The 24,946-nt window shown below is 36.4% G+C and overlaps 1 protein-coding gene across 1 annotated transcript; it reads left to right on the top strand.

Annotated features, from left to right (window-relative positions):
* The first annotated feature begins 4 nt into the window (after nt 1–4).
* LOC125648041 (uncharacterized) lies at nt 5–23,472 on the top strand. Its single transcript, XM_048874939.2, has 6 exons — nt 5–70; nt 7,613–7,909; nt 8,071–8,100; nt 10,702–10,810; nt 18,238–19,244; nt 22,367–23,472. The coding sequence occupies exons 2-6, from the start codon at nt 7,666–7,668 to the stop codon at nt 22,420–22,422; spliced, it is 1,446 nt and encodes a 481-aa protein (XP_048730896.2). The 5' UTR covers nt 5–70; nt 7,613–7,665; the 3' UTR covers nt 22,423–23,472.
* Nucleotides 23,473–24,946: the final 1,474 nt, after the last annotated feature.

Below are 24,946 nucleotides of genomic sequence, written 5' to 3'. Positions count from 1 at the left end.
GAACAATATTTGAACGTGAAGTCTAGACCTGTGGTCTGTGTTAAAAAAACCTTGCAGTTTAGAAGTACATGTAAGTACAGATTAAAAACAGCAGTTTATCCATTTTTATAACTTTGTAAAATTATATGCTGTCATTATGACAGTAAAACCAACACCATGGCGCCTGCCTTTAAACGTAAAATAAAGTTAATTTAAATCTATTGATATCACGCATAAAGCTCACAGAATGTATACTTACATAGAATCGTGAATTAATCCCAGATGTGACTGATTAAAAGAGCTTTGCATTTTGTTTTTGTAGTATTGTCAATTTATTTGGAAATATATTTTGAATTCTATATTGAAGGCGAATCATGTTAAACTAGACCTTTTTGCAAGTTAAAGGTCTAGTTTAACACAGTACCTCAAAACAAGCACTATGATCCCCAGAATTTCCTTTTAATGTCATGATTCCCCTTCGATATAGAAGTTTAAGATTTACTTCCAAATAAATTGACAATACTACAAAAACTCAGATGCAAAGCTCTTTGAATCAGTCACATTTGCGATTAATTTTCGATGTTCAGAAATTCTTGTGTCAATTACAATTTTACGTAAATATACAATCTGGGGGCTTTATGCGTGATATCAATAGCTTTAAATTAACTGTTTTACGTTTAAAGGCAAGCACCATGATGTTGGTTTTACGTGTACTAAATGCTATTTTTCGGGGGAAATTGATATAGACATTTTTTTTTTTTAGAATCGATGCTTTGTTTGGAAGATATATCAAAAAAATTAACGAATTTACAAAATTTGAATTAGTTCCAATTTTTAGGTCACCTGAATTCATTCAGGTGACCTATTGCTATCTGTTTTTGTCCGTCGTCGTTCGTCGTGCGTTGTGCGTCGTGCGTTAACATTTGAACATTTTCAGCTTCTTCTCTGAAACCCCTGAAGCAATTTCAACCAATTTTGGCATATAGCATCTGTGGGTGAAGGGGAACAAAAATTGTGAAATTCGTGGTCCCTGCCCCCCTGGGGCCTGAGGGGTGGGGCAAAAACCATCAAAATGAGTGTAATTTTAAAAAATCTTCTTCTTTACTCCTGGACATCAAGAAGCCAAACTGTGGGCATAATTATAATGAGCGTTGAGCCCTCTACCAAAATTGTGAAATTCATGGCCCTTGGGGCAGGGGTTCTTGTATTAGGGTGGGGCTCTATTGGTCATATAGTGAAAATGTAGAAATTCTTTGAAAATCTTCTTCTGTCTCTGGGTATTAAGTAGACAAACTAATAGCATGGTAATGATGAGCAAGGATGCCTCTTTATACCCCCCGCAACAAGTTGTGGGGGGGGGGGGTATACTGAAATCGGGTTGTCCGTCCGTCCGTCTGTAGACGCAATGGTTTCCGGGCTCTAAAGCATTATCCTTTCCACCTACCGTCACCATATCATATATATTGACTACCCATGGGATGAAGATGTTCCCTATCGATTTTGGGGTCAAAAGGTCAAAGGTCAAGCACAATGGACATCGAAGTAGCAATATGGTTTCCGGGCTCTAAAGTGTTATCCTTTCCACCTACAATCACCATATCATATATATGGACTACCCATGGGATGAAGATGATCCCTATCGATTTTGGGGTCAAAAGGTCAAAGGTCACGCGCACTGGACATTGAAGTAGCAATATGGTTTCTGGGCTCTAAAGCGTTATCCTTTCCACCTACAATCACCATATCATACATATGGACTACCCATGGGATGAAGATGTTCCCTATCGATTTTGGGGTCAAAAGGTCAAATGTCATGCGCACTGGACATCGAAGTAGCAACACTCAGAAAAGAGGTAGTTTATACCTATTACTAACACCCTTTGGGAGATTGGGGTAAGCGGGGGGTATTCTTAGTGAGCATTGCTCACAGTACCTCTTGTTAAAAATTGTGAAATTCATGGCCCCTGGATCAGGGGTTCTGGTGCTAGGGTGGGGCTCTATAAGTCATATAGTGAAAATGCATTATTTCTTTGAAAAATTTCTTCTCTGTCCTTGGGTATTAAGTAGACAAACCAATAGCATGGTTATGATGAGCAAGGATGCCTCTTTCAAACTTGTGAAATTCATGGCCCCTGGGTCAGGGGTTCTGGTATTAGGGTGGGGCCCTATTGATCATATAGTGAAAATGCATTTTATTTCTTTGAAAATCTTCTCTGCTGCTGGGTATTAAGTAGACAAACTAATAGTATGATAATGATGATCAAGGATGCTTCTTTCAAAACTGAAATTTATGGCCCCTGGGTCAGGGGTTCTGGTGCAAAGGCGGGGCTGACCACATAGCTATTCAATGTTTCTTCCATCCAAAAGTAAAATTCTTATATCTAAACACAAACCTAATTCAAACATTGGAAGGTTGTTACATGATACTCAGGTGACCTATAAGGCCCCTGGGCCTCTTGTTTATTACTTGTATTATAAATTTCAACATGTTATAAGGGTATAGATATTGATAATTCATGAAAAGTGAAGATAACGATCAATCTCATAAATTCCGTAAAGAATACAAAATCAAGATTAATGCAAACATGGACCCCTAGACACACCAGAGATGGATTCAGGTTCCTAGGAGGAGTAATCATCCACTGTTCATTTGTCCCATCCACCGTGAGGCCTTTATTTTGATCAGGTAAACGGAGTCATCCCTAGTCAAATTCAGTGTGTCTAACAATTGGTACATCGTCGGAAACCCACAGTCGGTCGCACTACGTTTGTGGTTAATTTAAATACTACGTTTGTAGTGCGACTGACCGTCGGTTTCCGACGATGCAATTGGTATGGAACACGCCAGACTGCATTCGACCTAACGACAGGTTGTATTTGCAAATAAGAAAACCAGAAACGGTAATACATGTTCTATCTGGAAGATTTAGAGATTTTAAGTCACCTGAGTTACTCGTAGTGCATAATGATCGAACATTTTTAATATCTTAATAATTATCTTTCCAATTAACTATATAGTATGAAGCATCTTTGGGAAAAGGGGACATATTTTTTTTTTTTAAAAATCCAGGACTCCTACACCCATGGAACCTTAGGGGCAGGACAAAAACTACCAAACATTTTCCAAAAATCTTTCTCTCTACAATCGCATATCTGTAGGAAAACTAAATGCAGAGTCAAATATATAGAGCAGGAATGCCCCTACCAAAATTGTAAATTTCATGATCCCTGGGGTAGAGGTTCTAACATCTCCCCTAAGGCTATTAATCTACCTGAGGATTTAGAAGGCGGAAGTAGCTCTTTACAAAAGTTGTAAATTTCATGATACTAGGGGTAGGGATTTGGTACCAGAGTGGGGCCAAAATGGTCATAGTGATTTAATGTTTATCATTTGAAAAACGTCTTAATTTTGATTGATTGATTGTATTTTGTTTAAAGTCCCTCTTGAGAATTTTTACACTCATATGGAGACTTCTCTTAATTTTGAAGATACTATATAAAAATTAAAGGAAAAGCAGAGAGAGAGAGAGAGAGAGAGAGAGAGAGAGAGAGAGAGAGAGAGAGAGAGAGAGAGAGAGAGAGAGAGATGTACCGACATTGTGAATTTCGCAACCCACAGTTCTGACTCTAAGATGGGCATATAGTGTCAATATTACATATGTATATTACATTACCTTTATCTTTAATCAATCTTTATTTCATCTCAATTATTTTTATTTTAATTATCTTTAGTCAATGTGGACACTTCCGGGAGTATTTTCAATACTTTTTGTTATATCTTATATGATTATTAGTATAGTTTCCTTCAATAATACTCCCGTGGGGATCCGGTTAGAATAGATCTTCAGTACCCCCTTGCTTGTCGTAAGAGGTTACAAAATGGGGCGGTCCTTCGGATGAGACCGTAAAAACCGAGGTCCCGTGTCACAGCAGGTGTGGCACGATTTTAAGGATCCCTCCCGGCTCAAAGGCCGTAAGCACCGAACATAGGCCTAAATTTTGCAGCCCATGCGGCCATGGTGACGGCTCCATATGAGTGAAAAATTCTCGATAGGGACGTTAAAAATATTTAATCAATCAATCAATCCTTCAATAATAAAGTTTAAATACATATCCATTCTTCATATGAAATTATACAAACGCAGTCAGGTGTAACTATCCTTGCCGTGGTCGATTTTATTCCAATGACAATAACCACCCCACAGAAGCACATATACATTGTAAGCACATATAAGACGGAAAAAAGTATGCCATACAAGAATATTTCACATTCTTCCTCAATGTCATGTCGTCGCAGACCACGGGTTATTGTTTCATTCTAGTTTGTGAAATAGAATGAAACAATAACCCGCGGTGTGTGACGATACCTCAATGAAACAATAACCCGCGGTGTGTGAAATAGAATGAAACAATAACCCGCGGTGTGTGAAATAGACTGAAACAATAACCCGCGGTGTGTGACCATACCTCAACGTTAACACTCGCAATTCTCAGGGAAATAAACCAAATACTTTTACACCACTCATTCTGATCATCGTAACACACACACTTCTCATCATATACTAGTAGTTTATCAATTACCCATAGAAAAGAAATCCAGAAGTTGTACATCCCTGCTTCATGCTTATTGTTTCCAGGATCCGGTCTGATTCTTTAACATGTCACACTTACTGCAACACGACACCTCAATTTGAAAGGTTGCATTCGAATGAAAGACCCGTGATTGCGGACTGTCTGGCGATGGAACAGTTACTACCCGTTTTACATGGACTATATCTGCATGTCATTCTTCGGATTTCCATCTTTATAATTGAAATACATGCATCAGTGACAAGTTTAATTGTTGCTAGAACTAAATGTCACGCAAGATAAGTGTACACCATGTAGGGAGTCAGCCCGAAAGTAATTAAGACCGGATACATGTGCAATAGCACATAGAGCTCAAAATGTATAAACAATACATGCATCATGCTGGTACATCATTGTAAGAGGTCTGTTAAAAGTTTACGTCTATGTTCCCATTCTAAAGGCATTGGAAAACAATCAATTACATTTACTCAGCCTTAGGTGACAATATAGAACGATTATGGGCGAGCTAAACTAGATCCGGATTAATAGGTTTTTCTTTTACTACCCCGAATTAATCCTTTAACTCCACCAGTCATCCAGGAAATATGGGTCAGTTGCATGTAAAGCGAGTCTGATTGATTGTACCCCCACAGGTATAAGTTACTCACTGAAGAAAATATAGGTCAACTGCAGCATCTGAAGCGAGTCTGATTGATTGTATTCTTACAATATCATGCATGCAAATTCAACGCTGTAGGAAATAGGTTCGTGGATGTCCTCTGAAATTTAACTTGATCACTGATAAACTTTCATTAAAGTAGCTCATTACACTAAAATTTTATTTAATGGCTCGTTAAAACACCTCTTATGAAGTATGATTTCACCATCGGAAGCGTGATACAAGCTCTCAATTATTTTATAATGAGTTGAGGATGAGAAACACTTCCTATTATTTTGTACAAAATACGATCACTTAAGGAATAGATATTCAGAACATTTGAGTGATTTGAATGCAAATTCCTTAAAAAGCCCCATGAATCCTGAAAATTGTACATTCACAAAGCATTTTTGTCAATATTTGAATGAGTGTTTTAATCTAAGGTACATTGAATTGAGAATCAGGACAATTGTGGTTTATCTGAAAATGTGTATTATGTTATTCATATACTAGTATAGGGTGTTAATTTATGATGTACGCCTCTATGGAGCGCCAAATTAACATAAACTCAAATAATTGAATATTTCTTCAATTATTTGAAGATATCATCAATTCATTTGATGCGCGCAACAATTTAATTAAAGATATCTTCAAATAATTAATGATATCTTCAATTCTGAATTATTGCGCGCATTAAATTAATTGATGATAGCATTAATTCTTCAACTGAATTGATGCGCGCTTTAATTGAATTAATGATCTCTTCAAATGAATTAATGATATCAACAATTGAATTGATGCGCGCTACAATTCAATTGAAGAGAGCAATAATTGATATAATGCGCGCATTAAATCAATAGATGAGAGCAATAGTTGAATTGAAGTGCGTATTAATTCAATTAAAGAGAGCAATATTTGAATTTATGATATTTTCAATTATTTGAGTTTATGTTAATTTGGCGCTCCATACGCCTCATGTTTGGTAATCGTCAATAAAGCATTTGAATAAATAAATTTTGAATTTATATGAATTCTTTGTGATTTTCCCCGGAATGATAAAAAAGGTGTTTGTTTGCAAATAATAGATTCTTAAGTCCAAATTTCGCTGTGATTTGGTGCATGATATGAATATCTAATAAAACATGCCTAAAAGATTCAGATATAAACGTTCTAATTTTTAGAAAAAAAATATTTATGAAAATTGAAAACGTTATTTGGTAATTTTTGAAAAATCTACGGATAAAATCTTCAAACATGTCAGTTAGAAAAGAGATATATCGAAGAAATATATTATAAAAAGAAATTGAAAAGAAATGACCAAATATTTAGATATAATCACTATATTCAAACTGGAAATAAAAGTACCGATCCCGATCAAAATTGAGAGAATTTACTAAAATGATCATATTGTTGATGATTGTATGCACTGTTGATCAAGAAATTAGTTTCTTTTATAAAGTCGTTTAATTTATAAACCATTTTACATCAAGGGAATGTAGTTTTCTGATTACAATGTTCTCTTTGACTACCGATCGGGTTTGGTTCAAATTAAAAAAAATCGTAATATTTCTGAATTTTGACCATTTCATTTCAAAATATATTTTTCTGATATATCTTTTTTCCAACTGACATGTTTTTTGAAGATTTTATCCGTAGATTGAAAAAAATATTAGCAAATAACGTTTTCAATTTTCATAAATATTTTTTTATTTAAAAAATGAGAATGTCTATCTGAGTCGTTTAGGCATGTATATTCATATTATGCATCAAATCACAGCAAAATTTGGCCTCTAAAGTATCTTATTTGCAAACTAAGTACCTTTTTTATCATTCCGGGATAAACCACAAAAAATTCATAAAAAATACTTGAGAGCTTGTTTCACTTTTTCGATGGTGAAATCATACTTCATAAGAGGTGTTTTAACGAACCATTAAATATAAATTTAGTGTAATGAGCTAGCTTAGGATCCATGGTACGGGTTTTGTTGTTAATCAGAGTAGAATTTCTTTATACAGTCAAACAAATTTCATTAGAGTTATCTGCCCTTTTCCTTAAATGCCTTTTATGGATAATATTTATACAGCCCCCTACCCCACCCCCACCCCCACTACGAAACCCTTGATGTTTCATTGTTTGTAATACTCAATATAAATTGTAACATGCATATGACATTTAGATTTAAAATGAAAACATGTAACAATTAATGGAAGAAAAAGTTAACAAGTTTTATATATAGGTTACATTCGTCAACTCAATTCGGTATTATTTTCAACATTAAAAAGAATGTCGATCGTAGGAATTTGATAATTTTTTCAAATTGTCCACAGGCAGACTCCATTAACTAAAACTTTATAAAATGTTATCCCTTATGTTTGACTGTATCGTATTTTCGTTATGTTTTGTAGTTAAATCTTCCGCAATCTAAAATAAATCTCCGGGTCTAGCAACGCTCATAGCGATGAGTACAGATCTTTCTATGTTGACATACTTGCCGACTAAAGAGGCCGACAATACCACGCCATTTCCCCATCGACATTCTGCTAGAACCACGCTTCACTGGATCATGTACTCAAGTACCTCTTCTGAGTTTGGTCCGAGTACTTCAACAGAATCAATCACTCTGCGCACGGAGCATCGGACGGACATAATGCCTCTGGAAAATGCCACGGGAATTCTTAATGGAACAGATATCATCTTAGCAGGTAAATGTTGGTGATTTAAACGACATACCCGATATAACGAACATTAAAAAGGAAAGGGAAAAACCAAAATCTACAGTGGAAGAAGTTGATAAGTCACCATGATTTTCCCTTGTGAATCATTATATTGTAATGTTTTATGGTTGTTTTCCCCATATTTTCAGATGACAATTTTACGGTAGAAGTAATCTGGGGTAAGTACGTAAATATATGTGTATTGTATCGTATTTAACACACACGAAAAACAAAGCAGAAACATTCTGTTACCCACTTTCAGAAATTACAAAATGAGTTCCTTGTCCAACACTTTTGAAAAGTTGTTAGGTCTGGATTTAAGTGTTATTGTTGCATGTTCTCAGCGTTTAAAAATTTCAATCACTTTCAGTGTGAAAGGGTTGAAAAGCGGTTGCCCTGTGGTTGCGGTGCTAGCTAAGCAACCTTGAGGCACGGGTTCGATTCTCGATACCCGAGCCGCGTCAAACCTAGGACGTTTAACACTAGTAGTAACTATTTTTTTGTCAAACGTGAAAGTCATGAGATCTTTCGGATATGACCTTAAAACTGGAGATCCCGTAGGCATTGGTACGATAGGGAACATTCCCTGCTACAGCCGTATAAGCGCCATGCATAGGACAAAATTTGTGGCACTTCACCTAGAACTGGTGACGTCTCATTGCACGAGTGAAATTTTTTAATGGGGCATAACGCAACAACACGCAAGCAAACGTCTCCAACAAAAAATCGGGCTCAATGTGTCAATTTCATTCATGCCTCAGTCGATATCTGTATCAATATAGACAAGATGGATGCCTTGTTCCAGCAAAGCGCTTTCTTTACTTTCTTGTTCTTTTTATTTCCTAAGAGATCATGACACAAATTTATATCATATATTAACACATTCTCTGATAAAAATTCTAAACCCATGGGGGCAAAGTTGACCCCACCATGAATTCACTTTGAAACAAGAGGCCCATAGGCTCAACTGAGTCACACTGGTCCTGTTCTTCTGTAGAAGATTAAATTTTTGAACGATTTTTTACCCTCCATATTCCCTAAAATATATTGCCCTATATTATGACCCCGGCAAGGTCACAACTTCACCGGATTTGAATCCACACATTGGGGTATATATATAACAATATTACTAACATGGTTTTGATATTGTGCTCTGGAGACTTTTAAAACATTGTTTTATCTATATCTTGTACTTTGTAAAATGTGATCCCCGTTTCCAGCCCCACACCAAGGGTCCATGATTTGATACATATAAAAAAAGAAACAAAAACTAAAATAAAAAGACACAGCTAGGGAATGTTTGAAAGTTTCTCTCTCTCTCTCTCTCTCTCTCTCTCTCTCTCTCTCTCTCTCTCTCTCTCTCTCTTTCTCTCTCTCTTCAACTTTTGAAAAGAATGTTTTATAATTTTCTATATATATTTTATGTAAAACCTTTAATCCGTATTGTATCCCCAACCTACCAATGTGATCAAACATGAATCTGCACTACCTGAGCATGAATCTGCACTACCTGAACATGAATCTGCACTACCTGAACATGAATCTACACTACCTGAACATGACTCTGCACTACCTGAAGGTGCTTGTATATTTTATGACTAATCCTGGCTCTCCTGCTCTTGAAAAGAAGATTAAAAAATACATTTCCCATATATGTCACTCCCTATTGTGGCCCCTTCAAGGCATTAATTTTAATAAACTGAAATCCCGAGTATGCTTTCCTTTCAACATGAATGATCATCAACATTGCTATATACATATATAGCCTAGCGTTCATGAGAAGAGTCTAAGACTTTTTATTATATATCCCCATGTAAAACTTTGATTCCCTATATTTTTGCCCTACCCTACCCCCTGGCGCCACAGATTGTACCAATTTGAATCTGCACTTTCTGACCATGCTTGCATATTAATATACATGTAACTTATCATGACCTTGTTGATCTTGAGATTTAAAAAAAAATTGTCGGGATACAATCCCATGTAAAACTGTGTTCCCTTATTTTGGTCCCACTCTAACCCCGGTACCACAATGAACTTGAATCTGTACTACCAGAAGATGCTTGCATATCAATATAACTAATCATGTCCCGGCTGTTCTTGAGAAAAATATTTCTAAAGATTTGCCCTATGCATTCCCATGTAAAACCATAATCCCCTATTGTAGTCACACCCTACGCCCCCCCTCCCCCCCGGGGGGGGGGGGGGCATGAATTGGACAAATTTGAAACTTCATTGTCAGGAAGCTTCCAAGTTTATAGATCAGGTTGGTGACAGACACATCCTTAGGTTAAAAGCAACGCGTCTGTCAAGTATGGTCAACCATGGTATCCTGCATACAGAAATTTCATGCTTTCCCTTCTAGTGACCTTCATCTTTTTGAATTAATCTTTGGGCCAGCTTCATGATGATTACAAATCCTTAGGACATAAGCAATCTTCCTTTCAAGTATGGATTTATACAGCTTCGCAATCCAAAGTTTTTAGATCTGAACTCTTCAGAAATGTATAGTAGAGGGCGGATCGAAAAACCTTGGCCTGAGAAGATGGGGGTTTACAAGGCTCCTTGATGTCAAAGTTGTGACCCAGTAAAGATTTAAAAACAGACAAAGAGTTTGAATGCACATCTATGAAAGCGAAGTCAAATATAAGGCCAGTTATTTTGTCTATGGATAGCAGTTTTGTTACATTTAATTCATTGATAGACAATATTTTTCCTTTGTGGAATATTGATAAAGCCTGTTTATTGGCTGTAGAAAATACCTTTGATTCTTTTTTCAGACTGGTTTGTGAATTTAACATTAGCCACTAGGATAGTGATAAGTAGCCTGGTCTGTCTAGTACTGGTGTTGCTGATCAGTGTAATCAGCTGTTGTTGCTGCTGCAAAAGGTAAATGATGGATGTACAATATCTACAGTACCAATGCTTTTGTCTTTGATATCTCTACAAATTGTAACGATGGACATTTTATCATGAATGCACTGTAGTTGTGAACGTTACGTGTATGAATACAGATAAATATAGTCCATCTAGGAATTCCGACGGAAATGATAGTAGAATGTAAATATATACACACAAAATAAACTTCATTTCTGAAAATACATGAGGGTATGAACTGCAACTCCCCACGCCGACATTCAAGAAGTATTCCCGTGTAAAGCATCGCAGTTCATACTTTCATGATTTTTAAAGAAATGAAATTCATTTTTTAGATATACATTTTTCATGATGACTTTGCTCTAACATATTACAATACTTCATAGGTCACTTACCGGTTTGTATGTATGTATATATATGTTTTCAACTTAATCAGTCCATATCATTATCTTCCCACCATTTTATTCCATAATCACATTGTTTTGTAAGTTTTCCCTCTGAATTTATCTGATTTCTGTAAGTTTCAAGAATAATTCTATTTTCATCCCGACCCGACCATGGTACAAACTCTCTAAACCATAGTCAGTAAACACGCTTTACAACGAAACCATCACCATTTTTATCACTCAGTACAACAGTGTATCACTCTTGTCATCAATGTAGTTTATCGATACTTGTCGTTTTTGCGTGTTATTTGTTTATGTAATATATGTCTCTTGATAAAGACGCGGGTTGCGTCGAAAATTCCGAGTTTTAAATAACCAACAGTGTCGTGGCCTTTTCAGTGCTTTTATATATATATAAAGCACAAACAAATAATTATAACACCCAACCTTACGTTTACCCCTAGGATCTAAACGATACACGTGATAATCAATTAATTAATATATAAAGCACTAAATAATCACAACTAGGTACTGAAAATTTTCGCCCCAGCCCGGGGTCGAACCAGCGACGTACGGCACCCACCGCCTAGCAAGATTCGAACCCGGGCTGGGGCGAAAATTTTCAGTACCTAGTTGTGATTATTTAGTGCTTTATATATATATATATATATATATATATTATATATATATATATATATATATATATATATATATATATATATATATAGCTTTCTTCTCCATTTGTCTTTCCGTCCCTCTGTCCGACTGTCAGTCTGTCCGTTGGTTTTCCAAACCTTTTCCGTTATGCTTGTGGGAATTCGTTTGAAACTTGCAGTATAGTTTCAGAATGGCAAACTACATATCAGGCTCGAATTTCGTAACTTTTGATAAACAAGTGTGAAAGAAATTAATTTTTAAATTGTTATGTTTTTATATGCATCGGAATCGTGTTCCGATGGAAAGGCTGTAAAAGTAGAGACAGTCGACGAACTCGGTCTCTGATTATCTAAATCATCACTTCATTAATCGTAAAAGGAACATACAATGTATCTTTTCTTTGGACGGTGAGCGAAGTCTGATCAGTCGAAAGTACTCAGTTTACCGCATTCCTTCAATCGAAATCACAGGTAGGCCTAATCGAAATTGGCCTTTGAACAGTTCATAGTAAGTAGTATTACGAAGTCATTTATAAGAATATGAATGTTATATCCGTTGTTTTGTTTTGTGTTCCCTTTGCACGATTATTTCCCCCACGTGTTTTATTTGTTTTGTTTTCCCTTTGCACGATTATTTCCCCCACGTGTTTTATTTGTTTTGTTTTGTGTTCCCTTTGCACGATTATTTCCCCCACGTGTTTTATTTGTTTTGTTTTGTGTTCCCTTTGCACGATTATTTCCCCCACGTGTTTTATTTTGCAAAAACGGGGCCCAGATTTGATGTGAAACTAAACTAGGCAAACGGTACATCGCAGGATAACGGAATTATATTAGTTATCAAACCCAGATTTACTCTATGACATATATGCTATATGTTTGTGTATTGAATTTAATAATTACATACTTCTGATTAAGACTATTTAATCCATGATAAAAAGCACATGTATGGACTGTATGAACGAAACATCAAACTATTAAACAATATTGGTAAACATGGTGACTTGGTATCAATGTTTTAAGCAACAGTTCAAGGTCAAACAACATTAAATGTACATTCTCTCAAATATTACATCCGTCAATTAATGGAGGCGACTGGAGGGAACATGTATTGCTTATGTAATTCTCTCAGGATGCTTGTTATCATGCTACTCAGCCAACATGGCATATATAGTACAACATGTAAGTCAATCTAGAGACTTATTTAGATCTATTCCACAAAACATCAAAATAGACTTAAAATACGTTATAAAATTAGATTCTGATATGTTGCTTTTATAAGATATATTCGGTCTACAGGGGATGTTTACTCATCCTAGGCACCTCACCCCACCTCTGGTGTGTCCAGGGGTCCGTGTTTGCCCAACTATCTATTTTGTATTGCTTATAGGAGTTATGAGATTGATCACTGTTCGTTATCTTCACCTTTCATTTATGACAGTAAAATACGCTTTTAGCGAGGTCCTGGGGATGAACATTTTGATTCTGTATAAACGTAATTTGTTATATCCAAGAAATTCATGATATGTTTTGAAACTTCAGGGAATGAAAATCACTTCGCTTTAAGCGTTAATTCATTATAAACGTGTTGGCTTTATTTGCATTTTACTGTACATACATAATAAATATTATATTTGCCCACCATATCGACATTCGTGCTATTGTTTCAAAATTGCGTGTAGGAAGTGCAAGCTTAGATGTTATTTTTAATTTCCTCAAAATGACCTAGAACCGGAATCATGGCATATTAACCATGGTATTTGCCGCCATTTTAATTATTTTGAAGTAAAATCCAATTTCACGCACTTTTTCTTCCAGAAAACTGAGAGCTTCTAGAAAACTTTGAGCACAGGTTTCGGTAAACGTTTTATTCATCTAGATTATATGTTTGATCAAGTCTAACGTTATACTTATTACTCCTGCTGAATGTTTCAGGATTTTGCAAATTTATGCTTCGTTCTTTGTACATACAGACAAAATAGATTGGGTTAATATTCTCTACTTCATGCGATCAATTCTCTAAAGCTTTTAAATTAAGAGAGAATCATTTAGTGATATCGTTTTAAATGATGAACATTCTGCAAAGCAATTGATACTGACAATCAAACGATAAGGGTTTATGTTATACGATAGGAATGGTATTAAGCCAGAAGGAAGTGGCCGTTTCCTGCATCTGCTAAAACAATGATAAAATCTTTATTCCGCTTTCGATTTATGCATTGCATGGATTTCGCAATAGTCGAATCCATGCAATGCATGGATCAAAAACGAAATAACCATAAGCTACAGAAGAAAACGAAATAGAATATCAAAACTCCTTTACTACATACTGACCGACTTTAGAAACGCAACACATAATTTTACCAAATAGGGAATAAACATCCCCTGTCGATCGGTCACACCCGCCATTAGATCAGGTAAACATTTTAATCCGCAGTAAAACTCAGTGTGTAAAGAACAGCTTAACAATTGGTATGAAACACGTCGGAGAGCATTTGACCTAAATGATAGCTAGAATATATTTGGTATAGTTTAGAGAATAAACCCGATTGGAGTCTAAAATCACTGACCAAGGTGAAACGAAACTCACAGGTTTGCTCCTAGATATGCACCTAGCTTGTCTTTTAAGTATTTAAGAGTAAAGAGAAATATTTTCATCTCACCAGGCCTTCGGACCTGTGACGGATATTGCCATCAGTAGTCGGCGTTTGTAAACAACTACTTTATAATCATATTCTTTACATGAATGGTTGCATACCCAATAATCCCTCTTGGTGCACATTCCTCTGGTAGTTTCGCAAGAGTGTCGATAAAATTTGGAGCAATTCAAATTTCAAAATAACCACCACGGCGTTTCATTGGTTGAGACATAATGGACATTTCTCGAGAATGAATGCATCACTCCAGTCACCATACTTGATACAAGTGCTCTAGTAGTAGGTGGATTTTTTTTTTTAGCTTTTGGAGCGATTCGAATTTCAGTATTGCTGCCATGACTTTGATCGCCGAGACAAATTTGACTTCAACAGAAAGTTGTATCCCCTATCAACGTACTTAGTACAAATGTTCCTCTAGTGGTCCCGCAGTAGTGTTCTTACAACTTGGAGTAAGATGACTTCAAATATGCTAGCCATGGTTTGGATTGTCTGAGACAAAGTTGATTTCTGCTACAGCACGATTGCATCCCAATTCATTATACAAAGTTTCCAAAGTAATTGTTCAAATCTGGGATTAATAGCGGTTGTTATATGTGTCCAATAAATTTGGGCCTTGTTGCTCATAGTTCTGTTTGAAAGAATTGTAACATCTTGATCTTCGGATGACACATCAAATTCCAATTGAGCTGTAGTAATAATGAGTCTCTAGAATTACCTTTACTATTTCTGAGATCCATACGGCAAACATCGCAAGAAATTGTTTTGTACGAAGATCTCAAGCATGGCCTTTATTGCTTTTTCGGTAGAAAATCAAGGTCGCAGATGGTAAGAGGTATTTTCCAGACGATTTCTAAAATACATTTTGAGCTTTGATTAGCAATGAAATTCTATGAAGGGTCACTTTAACTAAATTAAAGGATGGATCCTATTGTTTTTGTGGTAAAAAAAATCAAAGGTCAAGGGCATCACATATTGTAAGAAATGGTTTGAATGTGCAATTTAAAATTATCATTTGAGCATTAGCAATGAAGCCTTAATCACAAAGTTTCTATGACTGAAGGGTAACATTTTCATTTCTAGGTCAAGGTTACTAACTTAGGTATCTTGCTGACTTATCTAAGATTATTTGTGATTTAGCATTGGAACTTTTCAAGCAGTGTCCTCTTTTTAAAGACACATAGAGAAATAAAGTGGCTACCATGAGTTGCGAATAGGGGGTTATTTAATCTGGATCTACTCGTCTGTCTGTCGATCACACGTTGGTATTCACTCAGTTTCTTTTAGAATTTATTTTCAATGTTGAAAGTCGGAGATTAAGGTTGCTTCTGCAATTTTTATTTTCCGAGTGGGTTTTTGTGATAAAGTACTACGTAACCATTCAGAAGTAAGATATCAACTTAAGATATTTAATTCAAACCAATTCAAATACTGATTTCAATTGTCATGATATTCCTTTTAGGAATACGATATTCATACATTAAATATGTGATATACAGATGAAGACAGATTGATTTGCAAGGTCGTATGTTCAAGGTCAAGGACAGAACAGGAGTGATATTGCTTCGGAGTCTTTGGTCAATGTTACTTTTAAGATAGCTAGGACTAAACGTTCCATTATATATTTATTATCTAGACAGAGAAAAAAATAGTATATGTTTTGAATTTCACGGTCAATGGTTAGCACAGAAAATTACGTTGACACGATCAACTAATGTTTGTTTTAAAGAATACAGTATCATTGGATTTGCATTTTATTTCCAGTTAGTTTATGTTTAGTGAAAGTCCATTTCAAACAAAATTGTGTTCATTTATTTTCAAAAGTGTACACATCTACTCTTTCAGTGACAGTTTCAGTAAAACTATTCCAAGATTTAAAATATATAGAAAATGGTTATGTACACCCTTAACTGACTTTCATAAGCACTAAGCAGACCCTGACGTTTATAAATGTCTGCAAAAGTAAAAACCTCTGATGATTTTAGATTTAATCCCATAGAAATATCGATTCCAATGGATTTTGCACGTGATAAAATTATGAAACAGGAAATTCGTTCCTAATCGTGTGTAGAAATAACTCAGAAACGAAATGTTGAACAGCTGTCGACCTACGTAGCATTGTGTTATTTGATATATCATATTGTACTTAGATTCGAGGTTATTTTTCTGTATCCTATCAAATCGCAATTACAAATAAGTAATGTTAAAAAATAAAACGGACAAAGGACATATATCTCAAAATTTATATTTGATAAACATACAATTGCGATACATGAATTGTTTGATTAAAACTTTTTTCACGTTTAAGCATCAAAATATATGGACATTCACATTTGTTTACAGTTACTGTGTCACGTGATTAAAGATATTTGTACCCGACTTTTATACATGTATCATTTTCAATTCCTTAAGATGTAATTCTTATTTTCTGCATGGAAGGGAAATTATGAAAAATAAGTGGCGGTATTTCTTGTTATTGATCTGCAGTATGGTAAGCTTGACCCGATTTGTACTCAAAATCTACTTCTGATTTATTTGCAAGATCTCCGCCAATTTTGATTATGGACTTCTGGGATTGGTGACAAAAAAAATTGTAGACGAATGTGTAGCTCAAACACGGACTTTTCGCACGCTTTAGATACTAGAGCTCGCAGTACAAGCAAGTGTTAAGAAAAGGTGAAGATAACGAACAGTGATCAATCTCATAACTTCTATAAGGAATGCAAAGTTAAGAGTTGGGCAAACACAGACCCCTGGACACACCAGAGGTGGGATCAGGTGATCAGGTCCACTGTCGATCGGTCACACCCGCCATGAACCCTGGTGTGACCGGTCGCGCCATGAACCCTGGTGTGACCGGTCGACAGGGGACGCTTACTCCTCCTACGCACCTGATCCCACCTCTGGTGTGTCCAGGGGTCCGTGTTTGTCCCAACTATCTATTTTGTATTGCTTGTGGGCTTTATGAGATTGATCATTGTTCGTTATCTTCACCTTTCATCGATCAGGTAAACGGAGTTATCCGTAGTCAAATCAGTATGCAAAAAACGGCCTAACTATTGGTATAAAACACGTCAGACAGCGTAACTTGACTCAATGAAAGCTAGGTTGTATTGGCAAACTAGATTGTAATAACGACCACATAATTTGCGAAATGCTGACTTTAAACAAGACTATTCAAACCCTCTAATATCAACTTGTTTGTCAGTAGCCTGTCTCGATTTAAAAACTGATCATACGCAGAATAAGCTCTTGCGTATCGAGACATATACCCCACGAAAAGGTGAAAATAATTAACAGGGAGCAATTTCATAACTCCTGTAAGGGATACAAAATGGAAGAGTTGGATAAACACGAACCCCTGGATACACCAGAGGTGTGACCAGGTTTCCCAAGAGGAGTAAATACCCCCAGTCGACCGGTGATAATGGAATATTGCTACATAAATATGGGAAGTTGACGATGGAGAAGCTGAAGTCATCCCGTTTGTCATAAAGTTAAGTTGTAAGTTTGCCATTAACAGCTAGGAACTCTGCATATGCCACAACATAAAAGCAGGGAGGGGAGTATGAGTCTCGGTCTCCGATTAGTATATACAGATTGTATCAACCTACCCGGTGTGGGTGAATAAAGAAGCTCCATCACTATTATGTAATAAACGTGCATATCAGATTATTATATATTAATACATATAGTTTTATTATTTTGAAAATCCTTCTGATCCAAATAAATATATATTGTTTTAGAGGTAGATGCAAAACAGAAATCCGGAGAAACAACGCGACGAGGGCTTACTCCGGAGATAGACATTACACCCTACCGAACCAGATCACTCGATTATCAAAACTACGTCAAAACTTCACACGTCGAATCAACTCCCTGTGGCTGGATCGAGAGGTTGCCGACGGAGAGTCTGTAAGTGCAAACAGAATCCCCCACAATTCACCTAGGAAAGATCGAAACGTGCGCATGCCTTCCCCGACACCATCGGCAACAGACAGGCCGTACATGGATATGTCGTGTCTGACCCAAACTCACAAAGAAATCGAGCCTCATAAACATTTGGATGATCACGAGAACTTATCATCAAAAGGATACGTAAAACCAGACCGAAAAATACTACCACCACCACCACCGAAACCGCACCAAAAACTGCAAAACACCGACGGCAAAAGTAGTTTAAGGTTGAAAAATAACCCCAATGTCATAGGCGAGCAAGGATATAATAGTCCTCGCATGCCTGTAAAATACGCGGTTGTGCCGACCGTATCAGTTCCACCGCCATACAGCACGTGTCAACAGTGTTCCATGGGTCACTACGGACCCGGATGTAGCGCAATAGTCCAGATGCCTATTCAGCAGGCACAAGCTATGGGCATGTACAATAACCACATGTACTTGTCTGAAGAACCGTACCACGTCTTCGCATATGGACCGAACAGGAAAATACCACACTGGAAAGGTGACATGGAACACGCGTATTATCATGACAATATAGCATATGGTCAAAGCATACCGGAAGTAGCAGACTACGGTGATGAATGTGACATTAGTGATGTTCCCCAGTTTGAACAACATTCACTGAAAAACAGACAACCAAAAATGCAGACACACGACAAAAACACAAAGTTTGAAAAACAAGTATACGATAAAGCACAGGTTCAGGAACCCATGTACAGTGACGTTACAGAGCTTGACGGAGGATTTAATAACACTGGTTCTTGTGAAGGGACTCAAAAGCCTGGTACTCAAGGTAAATAACCTGGTTTGTGGAACTAAAGCATTTAATAAATAACCTGGTTTGTGGAACTAAAGCATTTAATAAATAACCTGGTTTGTGGAACTAAAGCATTTAATAAATAACCTGGTTTGTGGAACTAAAGCATTTAATAAATAACCTGGTTTGTGGAACTAAAGCATTTAATAAATAACCTGGTTTGTGGAACTAAAGCATTTAATAAATAACCTGGTTTGTGGAACTAAAGCATTTAATAAATAACCTGGTTTGTGGAACTAAAGCATTTAATACTGTCTTTTCCATATGCTGTTAAGTTTTTTGACTAGAAAGTGACAACACCAGTCACACCGCCATTGTAAAAGTTCAATACCTCAGGTTATTCCTCCCAGGGCAGGATAAATTTACCATGCAAAACGGATTTAAAAATGAATTATTAAAGAAAATTTCAAAGAGGAAAAGGGTATCGATTCATTTCCCATAAACCTCCATACTACATATATAACCTTTGGCCCTCTCACAATTTTTTAATACAACATGCATATTGATTTTGGACAAATGCCATTAATATTTGAAAAAAATATTTATTTAGATTCGGTTTTACCAAATGGAAACATTAGCTCTTTTAAAAAAGCTATTTTCCGACGACACTCACAAAACACAACATGCACAAGACAACACTTTTACAATATCACAAAGGCATACACATACATAAATTCACTATAGAGTAAATAGGCTAAACACAGCTCTAGAGTATTTAAGTAAACCTGTGATCAATGACTTACACGTCACTAGTATCATAAAGTATTTATAATTGCAGCCCGTGATACCAAAAACATGAATAATTATTTTGGACAATGCACATGTAATACTCCACTAAAATACTTCAATCATGAAATAAAATACTTCCATCACGAAATACAGCTACAAGCACAACGAATACTATATTCCCCGTACCAACAGCTAAAGTTTGATTTAAAAGTAGTATTTCTAAAGGATCCTGGAAATGAATTCCACAGTATCTAAAAGATAGGTTATCCAATTACAGGTAACCTTTGATAAAAGCTTATAGGTAGAATGGACATTGTTAAAAATCCTAAAACATTCTAAGGCCATTGTTCTGATGCGTCTGAGTTTAAGACAGAGTAATTTTGATTTTTGAAGAAGATAGCTGAAGTATTTTAATCGTCGAATACGAACCGTACAGCCCCTTCCTGCAATTTACTGCATAATTTGTACATTTCAAACAAATCACATAAAAATTGGGAAAATTTGAGAAAACAGGTTCATTCCAAGTGCTTACCCCTCCCCCGATTTATAATTAGTCTTTGTACAGGAATTCACAGTGAATCACTGTTCGTTATCTTCACCCTAAATCAAACATACCCTTACCACTATATTTTTTTCTCTCCGCCATTTCTTGATTTTGTGCAATTTCTCATTCCAAATAATTTCATTCTTGATTTTGACCAGTCAGTTAACACCCTACATTTACACCTCTGTCCTATGTTGAATAAACATCCGCTGGTTTGGTAGTCTCATTCCATTGACCGGTAGAGCGTTCACTTCGTAACCGGGAGGTCGTGAGTTCAAGCCCCGCTCGTGTCATGGCCGCGTCAAACCTAAGACGTTAACAAAGGCAGTGAGTGCTCCTTCGCCAAATAAATGCTCGGCATTTAGAGGTGGGGATCATGCGTCTTTCTGATATTTAAAAACGGAGGTCCCTTGTCGCGACAGACCTTAGCACATTAAAGAACCCTCACTGCTACGGCGTTGAGCAATAAGAATAGGTCTAAATTTGTGGTACTTATCCAACAACTGGTGACGTCTCAATGTGAGTGCAAAAATCTGAATGGGACGTAAAACAATCGATCAACAACAATCATTCCATAGAAGAAGTACAAACCTGGTCTTAAAAATCAGACAGGGTGTTCTCATTAAGCTTGATTGTATATTGTTTAACGCCCTCTCGAGAATCTCATGTTGAGACGTGTCTTCGTTAAGAAATCTTTCGGCGAGTATGATAAAAATAAATCATACAACGGGTATTTAAGGGAACAGTGTATTACACGAACCGGGGTGATCAAATCATTGGAAAATATACCAGTTGAAATTATAGTTTTTAATTATTCATGTGAGCGAATGATCTGTCTTTGAAATAACATGCATTCCACCAATACTTTACCAATCAATCACTTACTTTGAGCTAGTGTCAGCTCCACAGGGTTACTAGTATAAGACCACAACTTACCCCGGCTGCTGTCAGTCACCGTTCCATTCTTCTATCCTGTTTTCTTTATTTTCTATCGTCCTTCTCTATGTATTCACTTGTCTTTTGTCTATGCTACCCTAATTGTTCTTCATTCTTCATAGCATTTTGCAAATTCTGTTCCGACATTTCATTCTCAGCTTGTGACCATTGCATCCTTAGTGATTTCTTCATGCAAGTGTATTTGAAGCTTCTGATTTTCTCCCTTCCACTTTTTAAAAATTATCTGCACATTGAATAATGTTAATACGTCCGATGTTTCTTGACAGTCATCGTGTTCTAAAATACTCCCTTCGCATTGCATAGTCCTTTCTTGACGTCTTCCGTTCCTCTCCATCCTTTCCTAAGTTAGAATAATCTTCAGTGTCGTCTAATTCCCCATCATATCTTCACTCTATTATATATTCACCCCATCGTATCTTCACTCTATTATAACGTAACCGCATCGTATCTTCACTCCATCATATCTTAACCCCATCGTATCTTCACTCTATCATATCTCTGTCATCCTTCTCAATATTGAGGTTGTGCTCGAGTTCATCTGCAAACTCCATGTCTTCTAATATGGTTGTGGGGATATCTTATTAATACCATTTCCACCTTCATCAGTTAGTCTTTATATGGTCAAGTCCATCGTATTAGTTGTACGAGTACAATTCCCATGATATCTTTGAGCCCTCTTCGTTCTTCACCAATATCATCCATAGCATCTCAATAACTTTTGTCGGGAAAGCTTATTTTTCAAATTGTATGAAATAAAGTCAACAATGTTATAGTTTTCATAGTTTCACAAGCTACATGTATCTAGGGGCAGAAATACTCTTGACTATGACTACTGATGGGGAATGAAGATGACTTTTATATTTTGTAGATCTGAAGGCTACAAAAATGACACGTTCAGTTCGAATGTCTATGGATTTAAAATGACGTCGACTAGTTTAGGAGGATTTCATTGACAAAAAGAATAACTTCACCTAACGGATGTGAAATCAAGAAGAAAGTTGACCAATATAATGGGATACGTGACTGTATCCGTATCATTGCATGAAATCAAAGGTGTAACCCAAGTGAAATATGAAATCCCATCGACTAAAAACCACATTTGAATACGGGACTTTCGAGATACGGATCCACTCGACTTTTATCGCGCGTTGAACGTCATTTGTAGTGCATGTCACTTCCGGATTACAATAACAATTAAGTAAACAAGCATAGAATTCTTCAATTGCTATCAAATTCCTGCATTTAAATGCTATCTTTGAAAGAAAGAAATTACTACAACCATTTTATAGGAAAATGCATTTGATTAAAATATGGGAGTTGGCGAGAGAAATAAATCTAGGGAATATCTTGAGGATATCGGTAAAACCTCACGCCTTACATCTAATGATACGCGTCTAAATGCACCTTTTCCCCGCCATCTAATTTACACCCAGGCCACTATAAGCACCAATAGTGACTCGGGTCGTCATCGTGGGACTGCGCATAGCTCTTTACGGACCGTCTGCTAGCGAAACACCATTTGTATCGTTGTCAACTTTGCCCTACAATTGGTTATTATCACGTGACCGTGGTGTGTAAATGTCAAATATAATCGGTCGTTCCGGCACATCCCGAAAGTTCCGTATTGTTTACACATTCATACAGAGTTGTCAATAAATTTGATCGGTTAGAATTATACGATTTAAGTTAAACACCAGCAAACAAATACGCAGTGTGTCTGTATGCAGTAAAGATTTATGATAATCAATGCTATATTTATAATTACATATAGCCGATTAATGCTTGCTTTATTTTACCTTATTATTTAGATTGATAATGAGATGACCTTATAATTCCATTCAAACATACAGACTAACTGAATGTATTCTCTGGTAGCCTTTGAGCTATTTTATATATTTTGAAATAGATTTGTTAATTTCTCTTACTAAAGTCATAAAATTCACCTTGAAGTAATAAAATTTGAAAGGAGTTTAATCATAATTCAAGTTTTTTTTTAGTATATGTATTTTATCATTTTTAACTGTGAAGCAACGTACTGTCACAATCGTGGGAAGGAGAGGTAAGAAAATGCCGGTAAAAGGGGGTGGTACCCACAGGTGCTTGTTTAATCATCATCGGAAACCCACGGTCGGTCGCACTTCTTTTACCCCCCGTGGGACACAGCGCCGATATTTTCGCTGGAAAATGTGTCTCCGCTTCTTTATGCGATTGGTCGCATAACCATTCCTTATTAAGATATTCAACCAGTGAAAAAGGCCCCCTATTTCCAGTGTTCGGGAGCATAGAAAACCATGACTTTCGAAGTAAATTTTGACTACGTTTAAGTTGAACAAGTTACAAAGCTTCAGCGAGATGCTTTACATCTTCTTTGTCAGTTTGTTTTGAGATCAATCTTATTCAAAACATATACATACCTAACAATTTATCTCTTTCATCCTTCATTTGGTCCACTTTCGTGACCATTGACTCGTTGAGTTTGCATACCCGATTTAGTTTATTCTTACAAGGCTGCACGCAAATGATGTGTCCGTTGGATGAAAGTTTAGGCTCGAGAATTTTTTACACATACAGAGACGTCGCTATTGCCGGCGAAGGGCTGCAAAATTTAGGCTTATGCTCGGCGCTTATGGCCTTTGAGCAGGGAGGGATCTTTATCGTGCCACACCTGCTGTGACACAGGGTCTCGGTTTTTGCGGTCTTATCCGAAGGACCGCCCCATTTAGTCACCTCTTACGACAAGCAAGGGACACTGAGGATCTATTCTAACCCGGATCCCCACGGGACCCGTGTGTACTTGAACTGACTTTACATTCGTTTTATGATTTTTGTTTTCGACTGGTATATATATGGTGAATGTTGTTATTAACAAAGAACAGCCTAATACGTCTACTACATGTACCTATATTGTTGTATATTAGAGTGATATTCGACATGATGTCTATCAATCTGATTAAAATCAGATCTTTGATACGCTCCGATGATGTTACATGTATGTCGCTACACAAAGCGGTCGACATAACATTACCGGAGCGGATCATAGATCTGATTTTAATCAGATTGAATGTTAATGATTTGAAATTATATTTGAAAATCAAAAAGGACCATAAGTTTGATTGATTGGAAATTATGATACTGATTAAAGTATAAACCGGAACTAAGTAATGCAGTTATTTTTGAGGCACAAATATTTTACCGGCAATGATCTTTCTCTTTCTCTCAAATGATGTGTACGCAGTTGTGTACTTGCGTATAAACAGTTACGCGCCTGGAAATTTACAAAAAAACGTCAAATATAACCCGCTAACCCCGTGCAGTATTAGGACGTAACACATAACTATATGGTGGGTTTTTCTTCAGTTTTTGAACATTGAATCCGGAAAATGTTCTCATGCACTCCAAATATAACACAATTGAAATTTCCGATATCAAGCACTAACAGTTCACGTCG

This window comes from Ostrea edulis, chromosome 1, assembly GCF_947568905.1.
Source record: "Ostrea edulis chromosome 1, xbOstEdul1.1, whole genome shotgun sequence".
In the NCBI taxonomy this organism is placed as follows: domain Eukaryota; kingdom Metazoa; phylum Mollusca; class Bivalvia; order Ostreida; family Ostreidae; genus Ostrea; species Ostrea edulis.
The sequence above is the reverse complement of the archived record's forward strand: the minus strand, read 5'-3'. Positions and strand labels throughout refer to the sequence as shown.

Excerpts from the sequence above, each read along its gene's own strand:
- LOC125648041 (XM_048874939.2), top strand. The coding sequence starts at position 7,666 with ATGAGTACAGATCTTTCTATGTTGACATACTTGCCGACTAAAGAGGCC. Across the intron at positions 10,811-18,237 it reads TGTTGTTGCTGCTGCAAAAG|AGGTAGATGCAAAACAGAAA; the intron begins GTAAATGATGGA and ends ATATTGTTTTAG. Across the intron at positions 19,245-22,366 it reads TCAAAAGCCTGGTACTCAAG|ATCTGAAGGCTACAAAAATG; the intron begins GTAAATAACCTG and ends TATATTTTGTAG.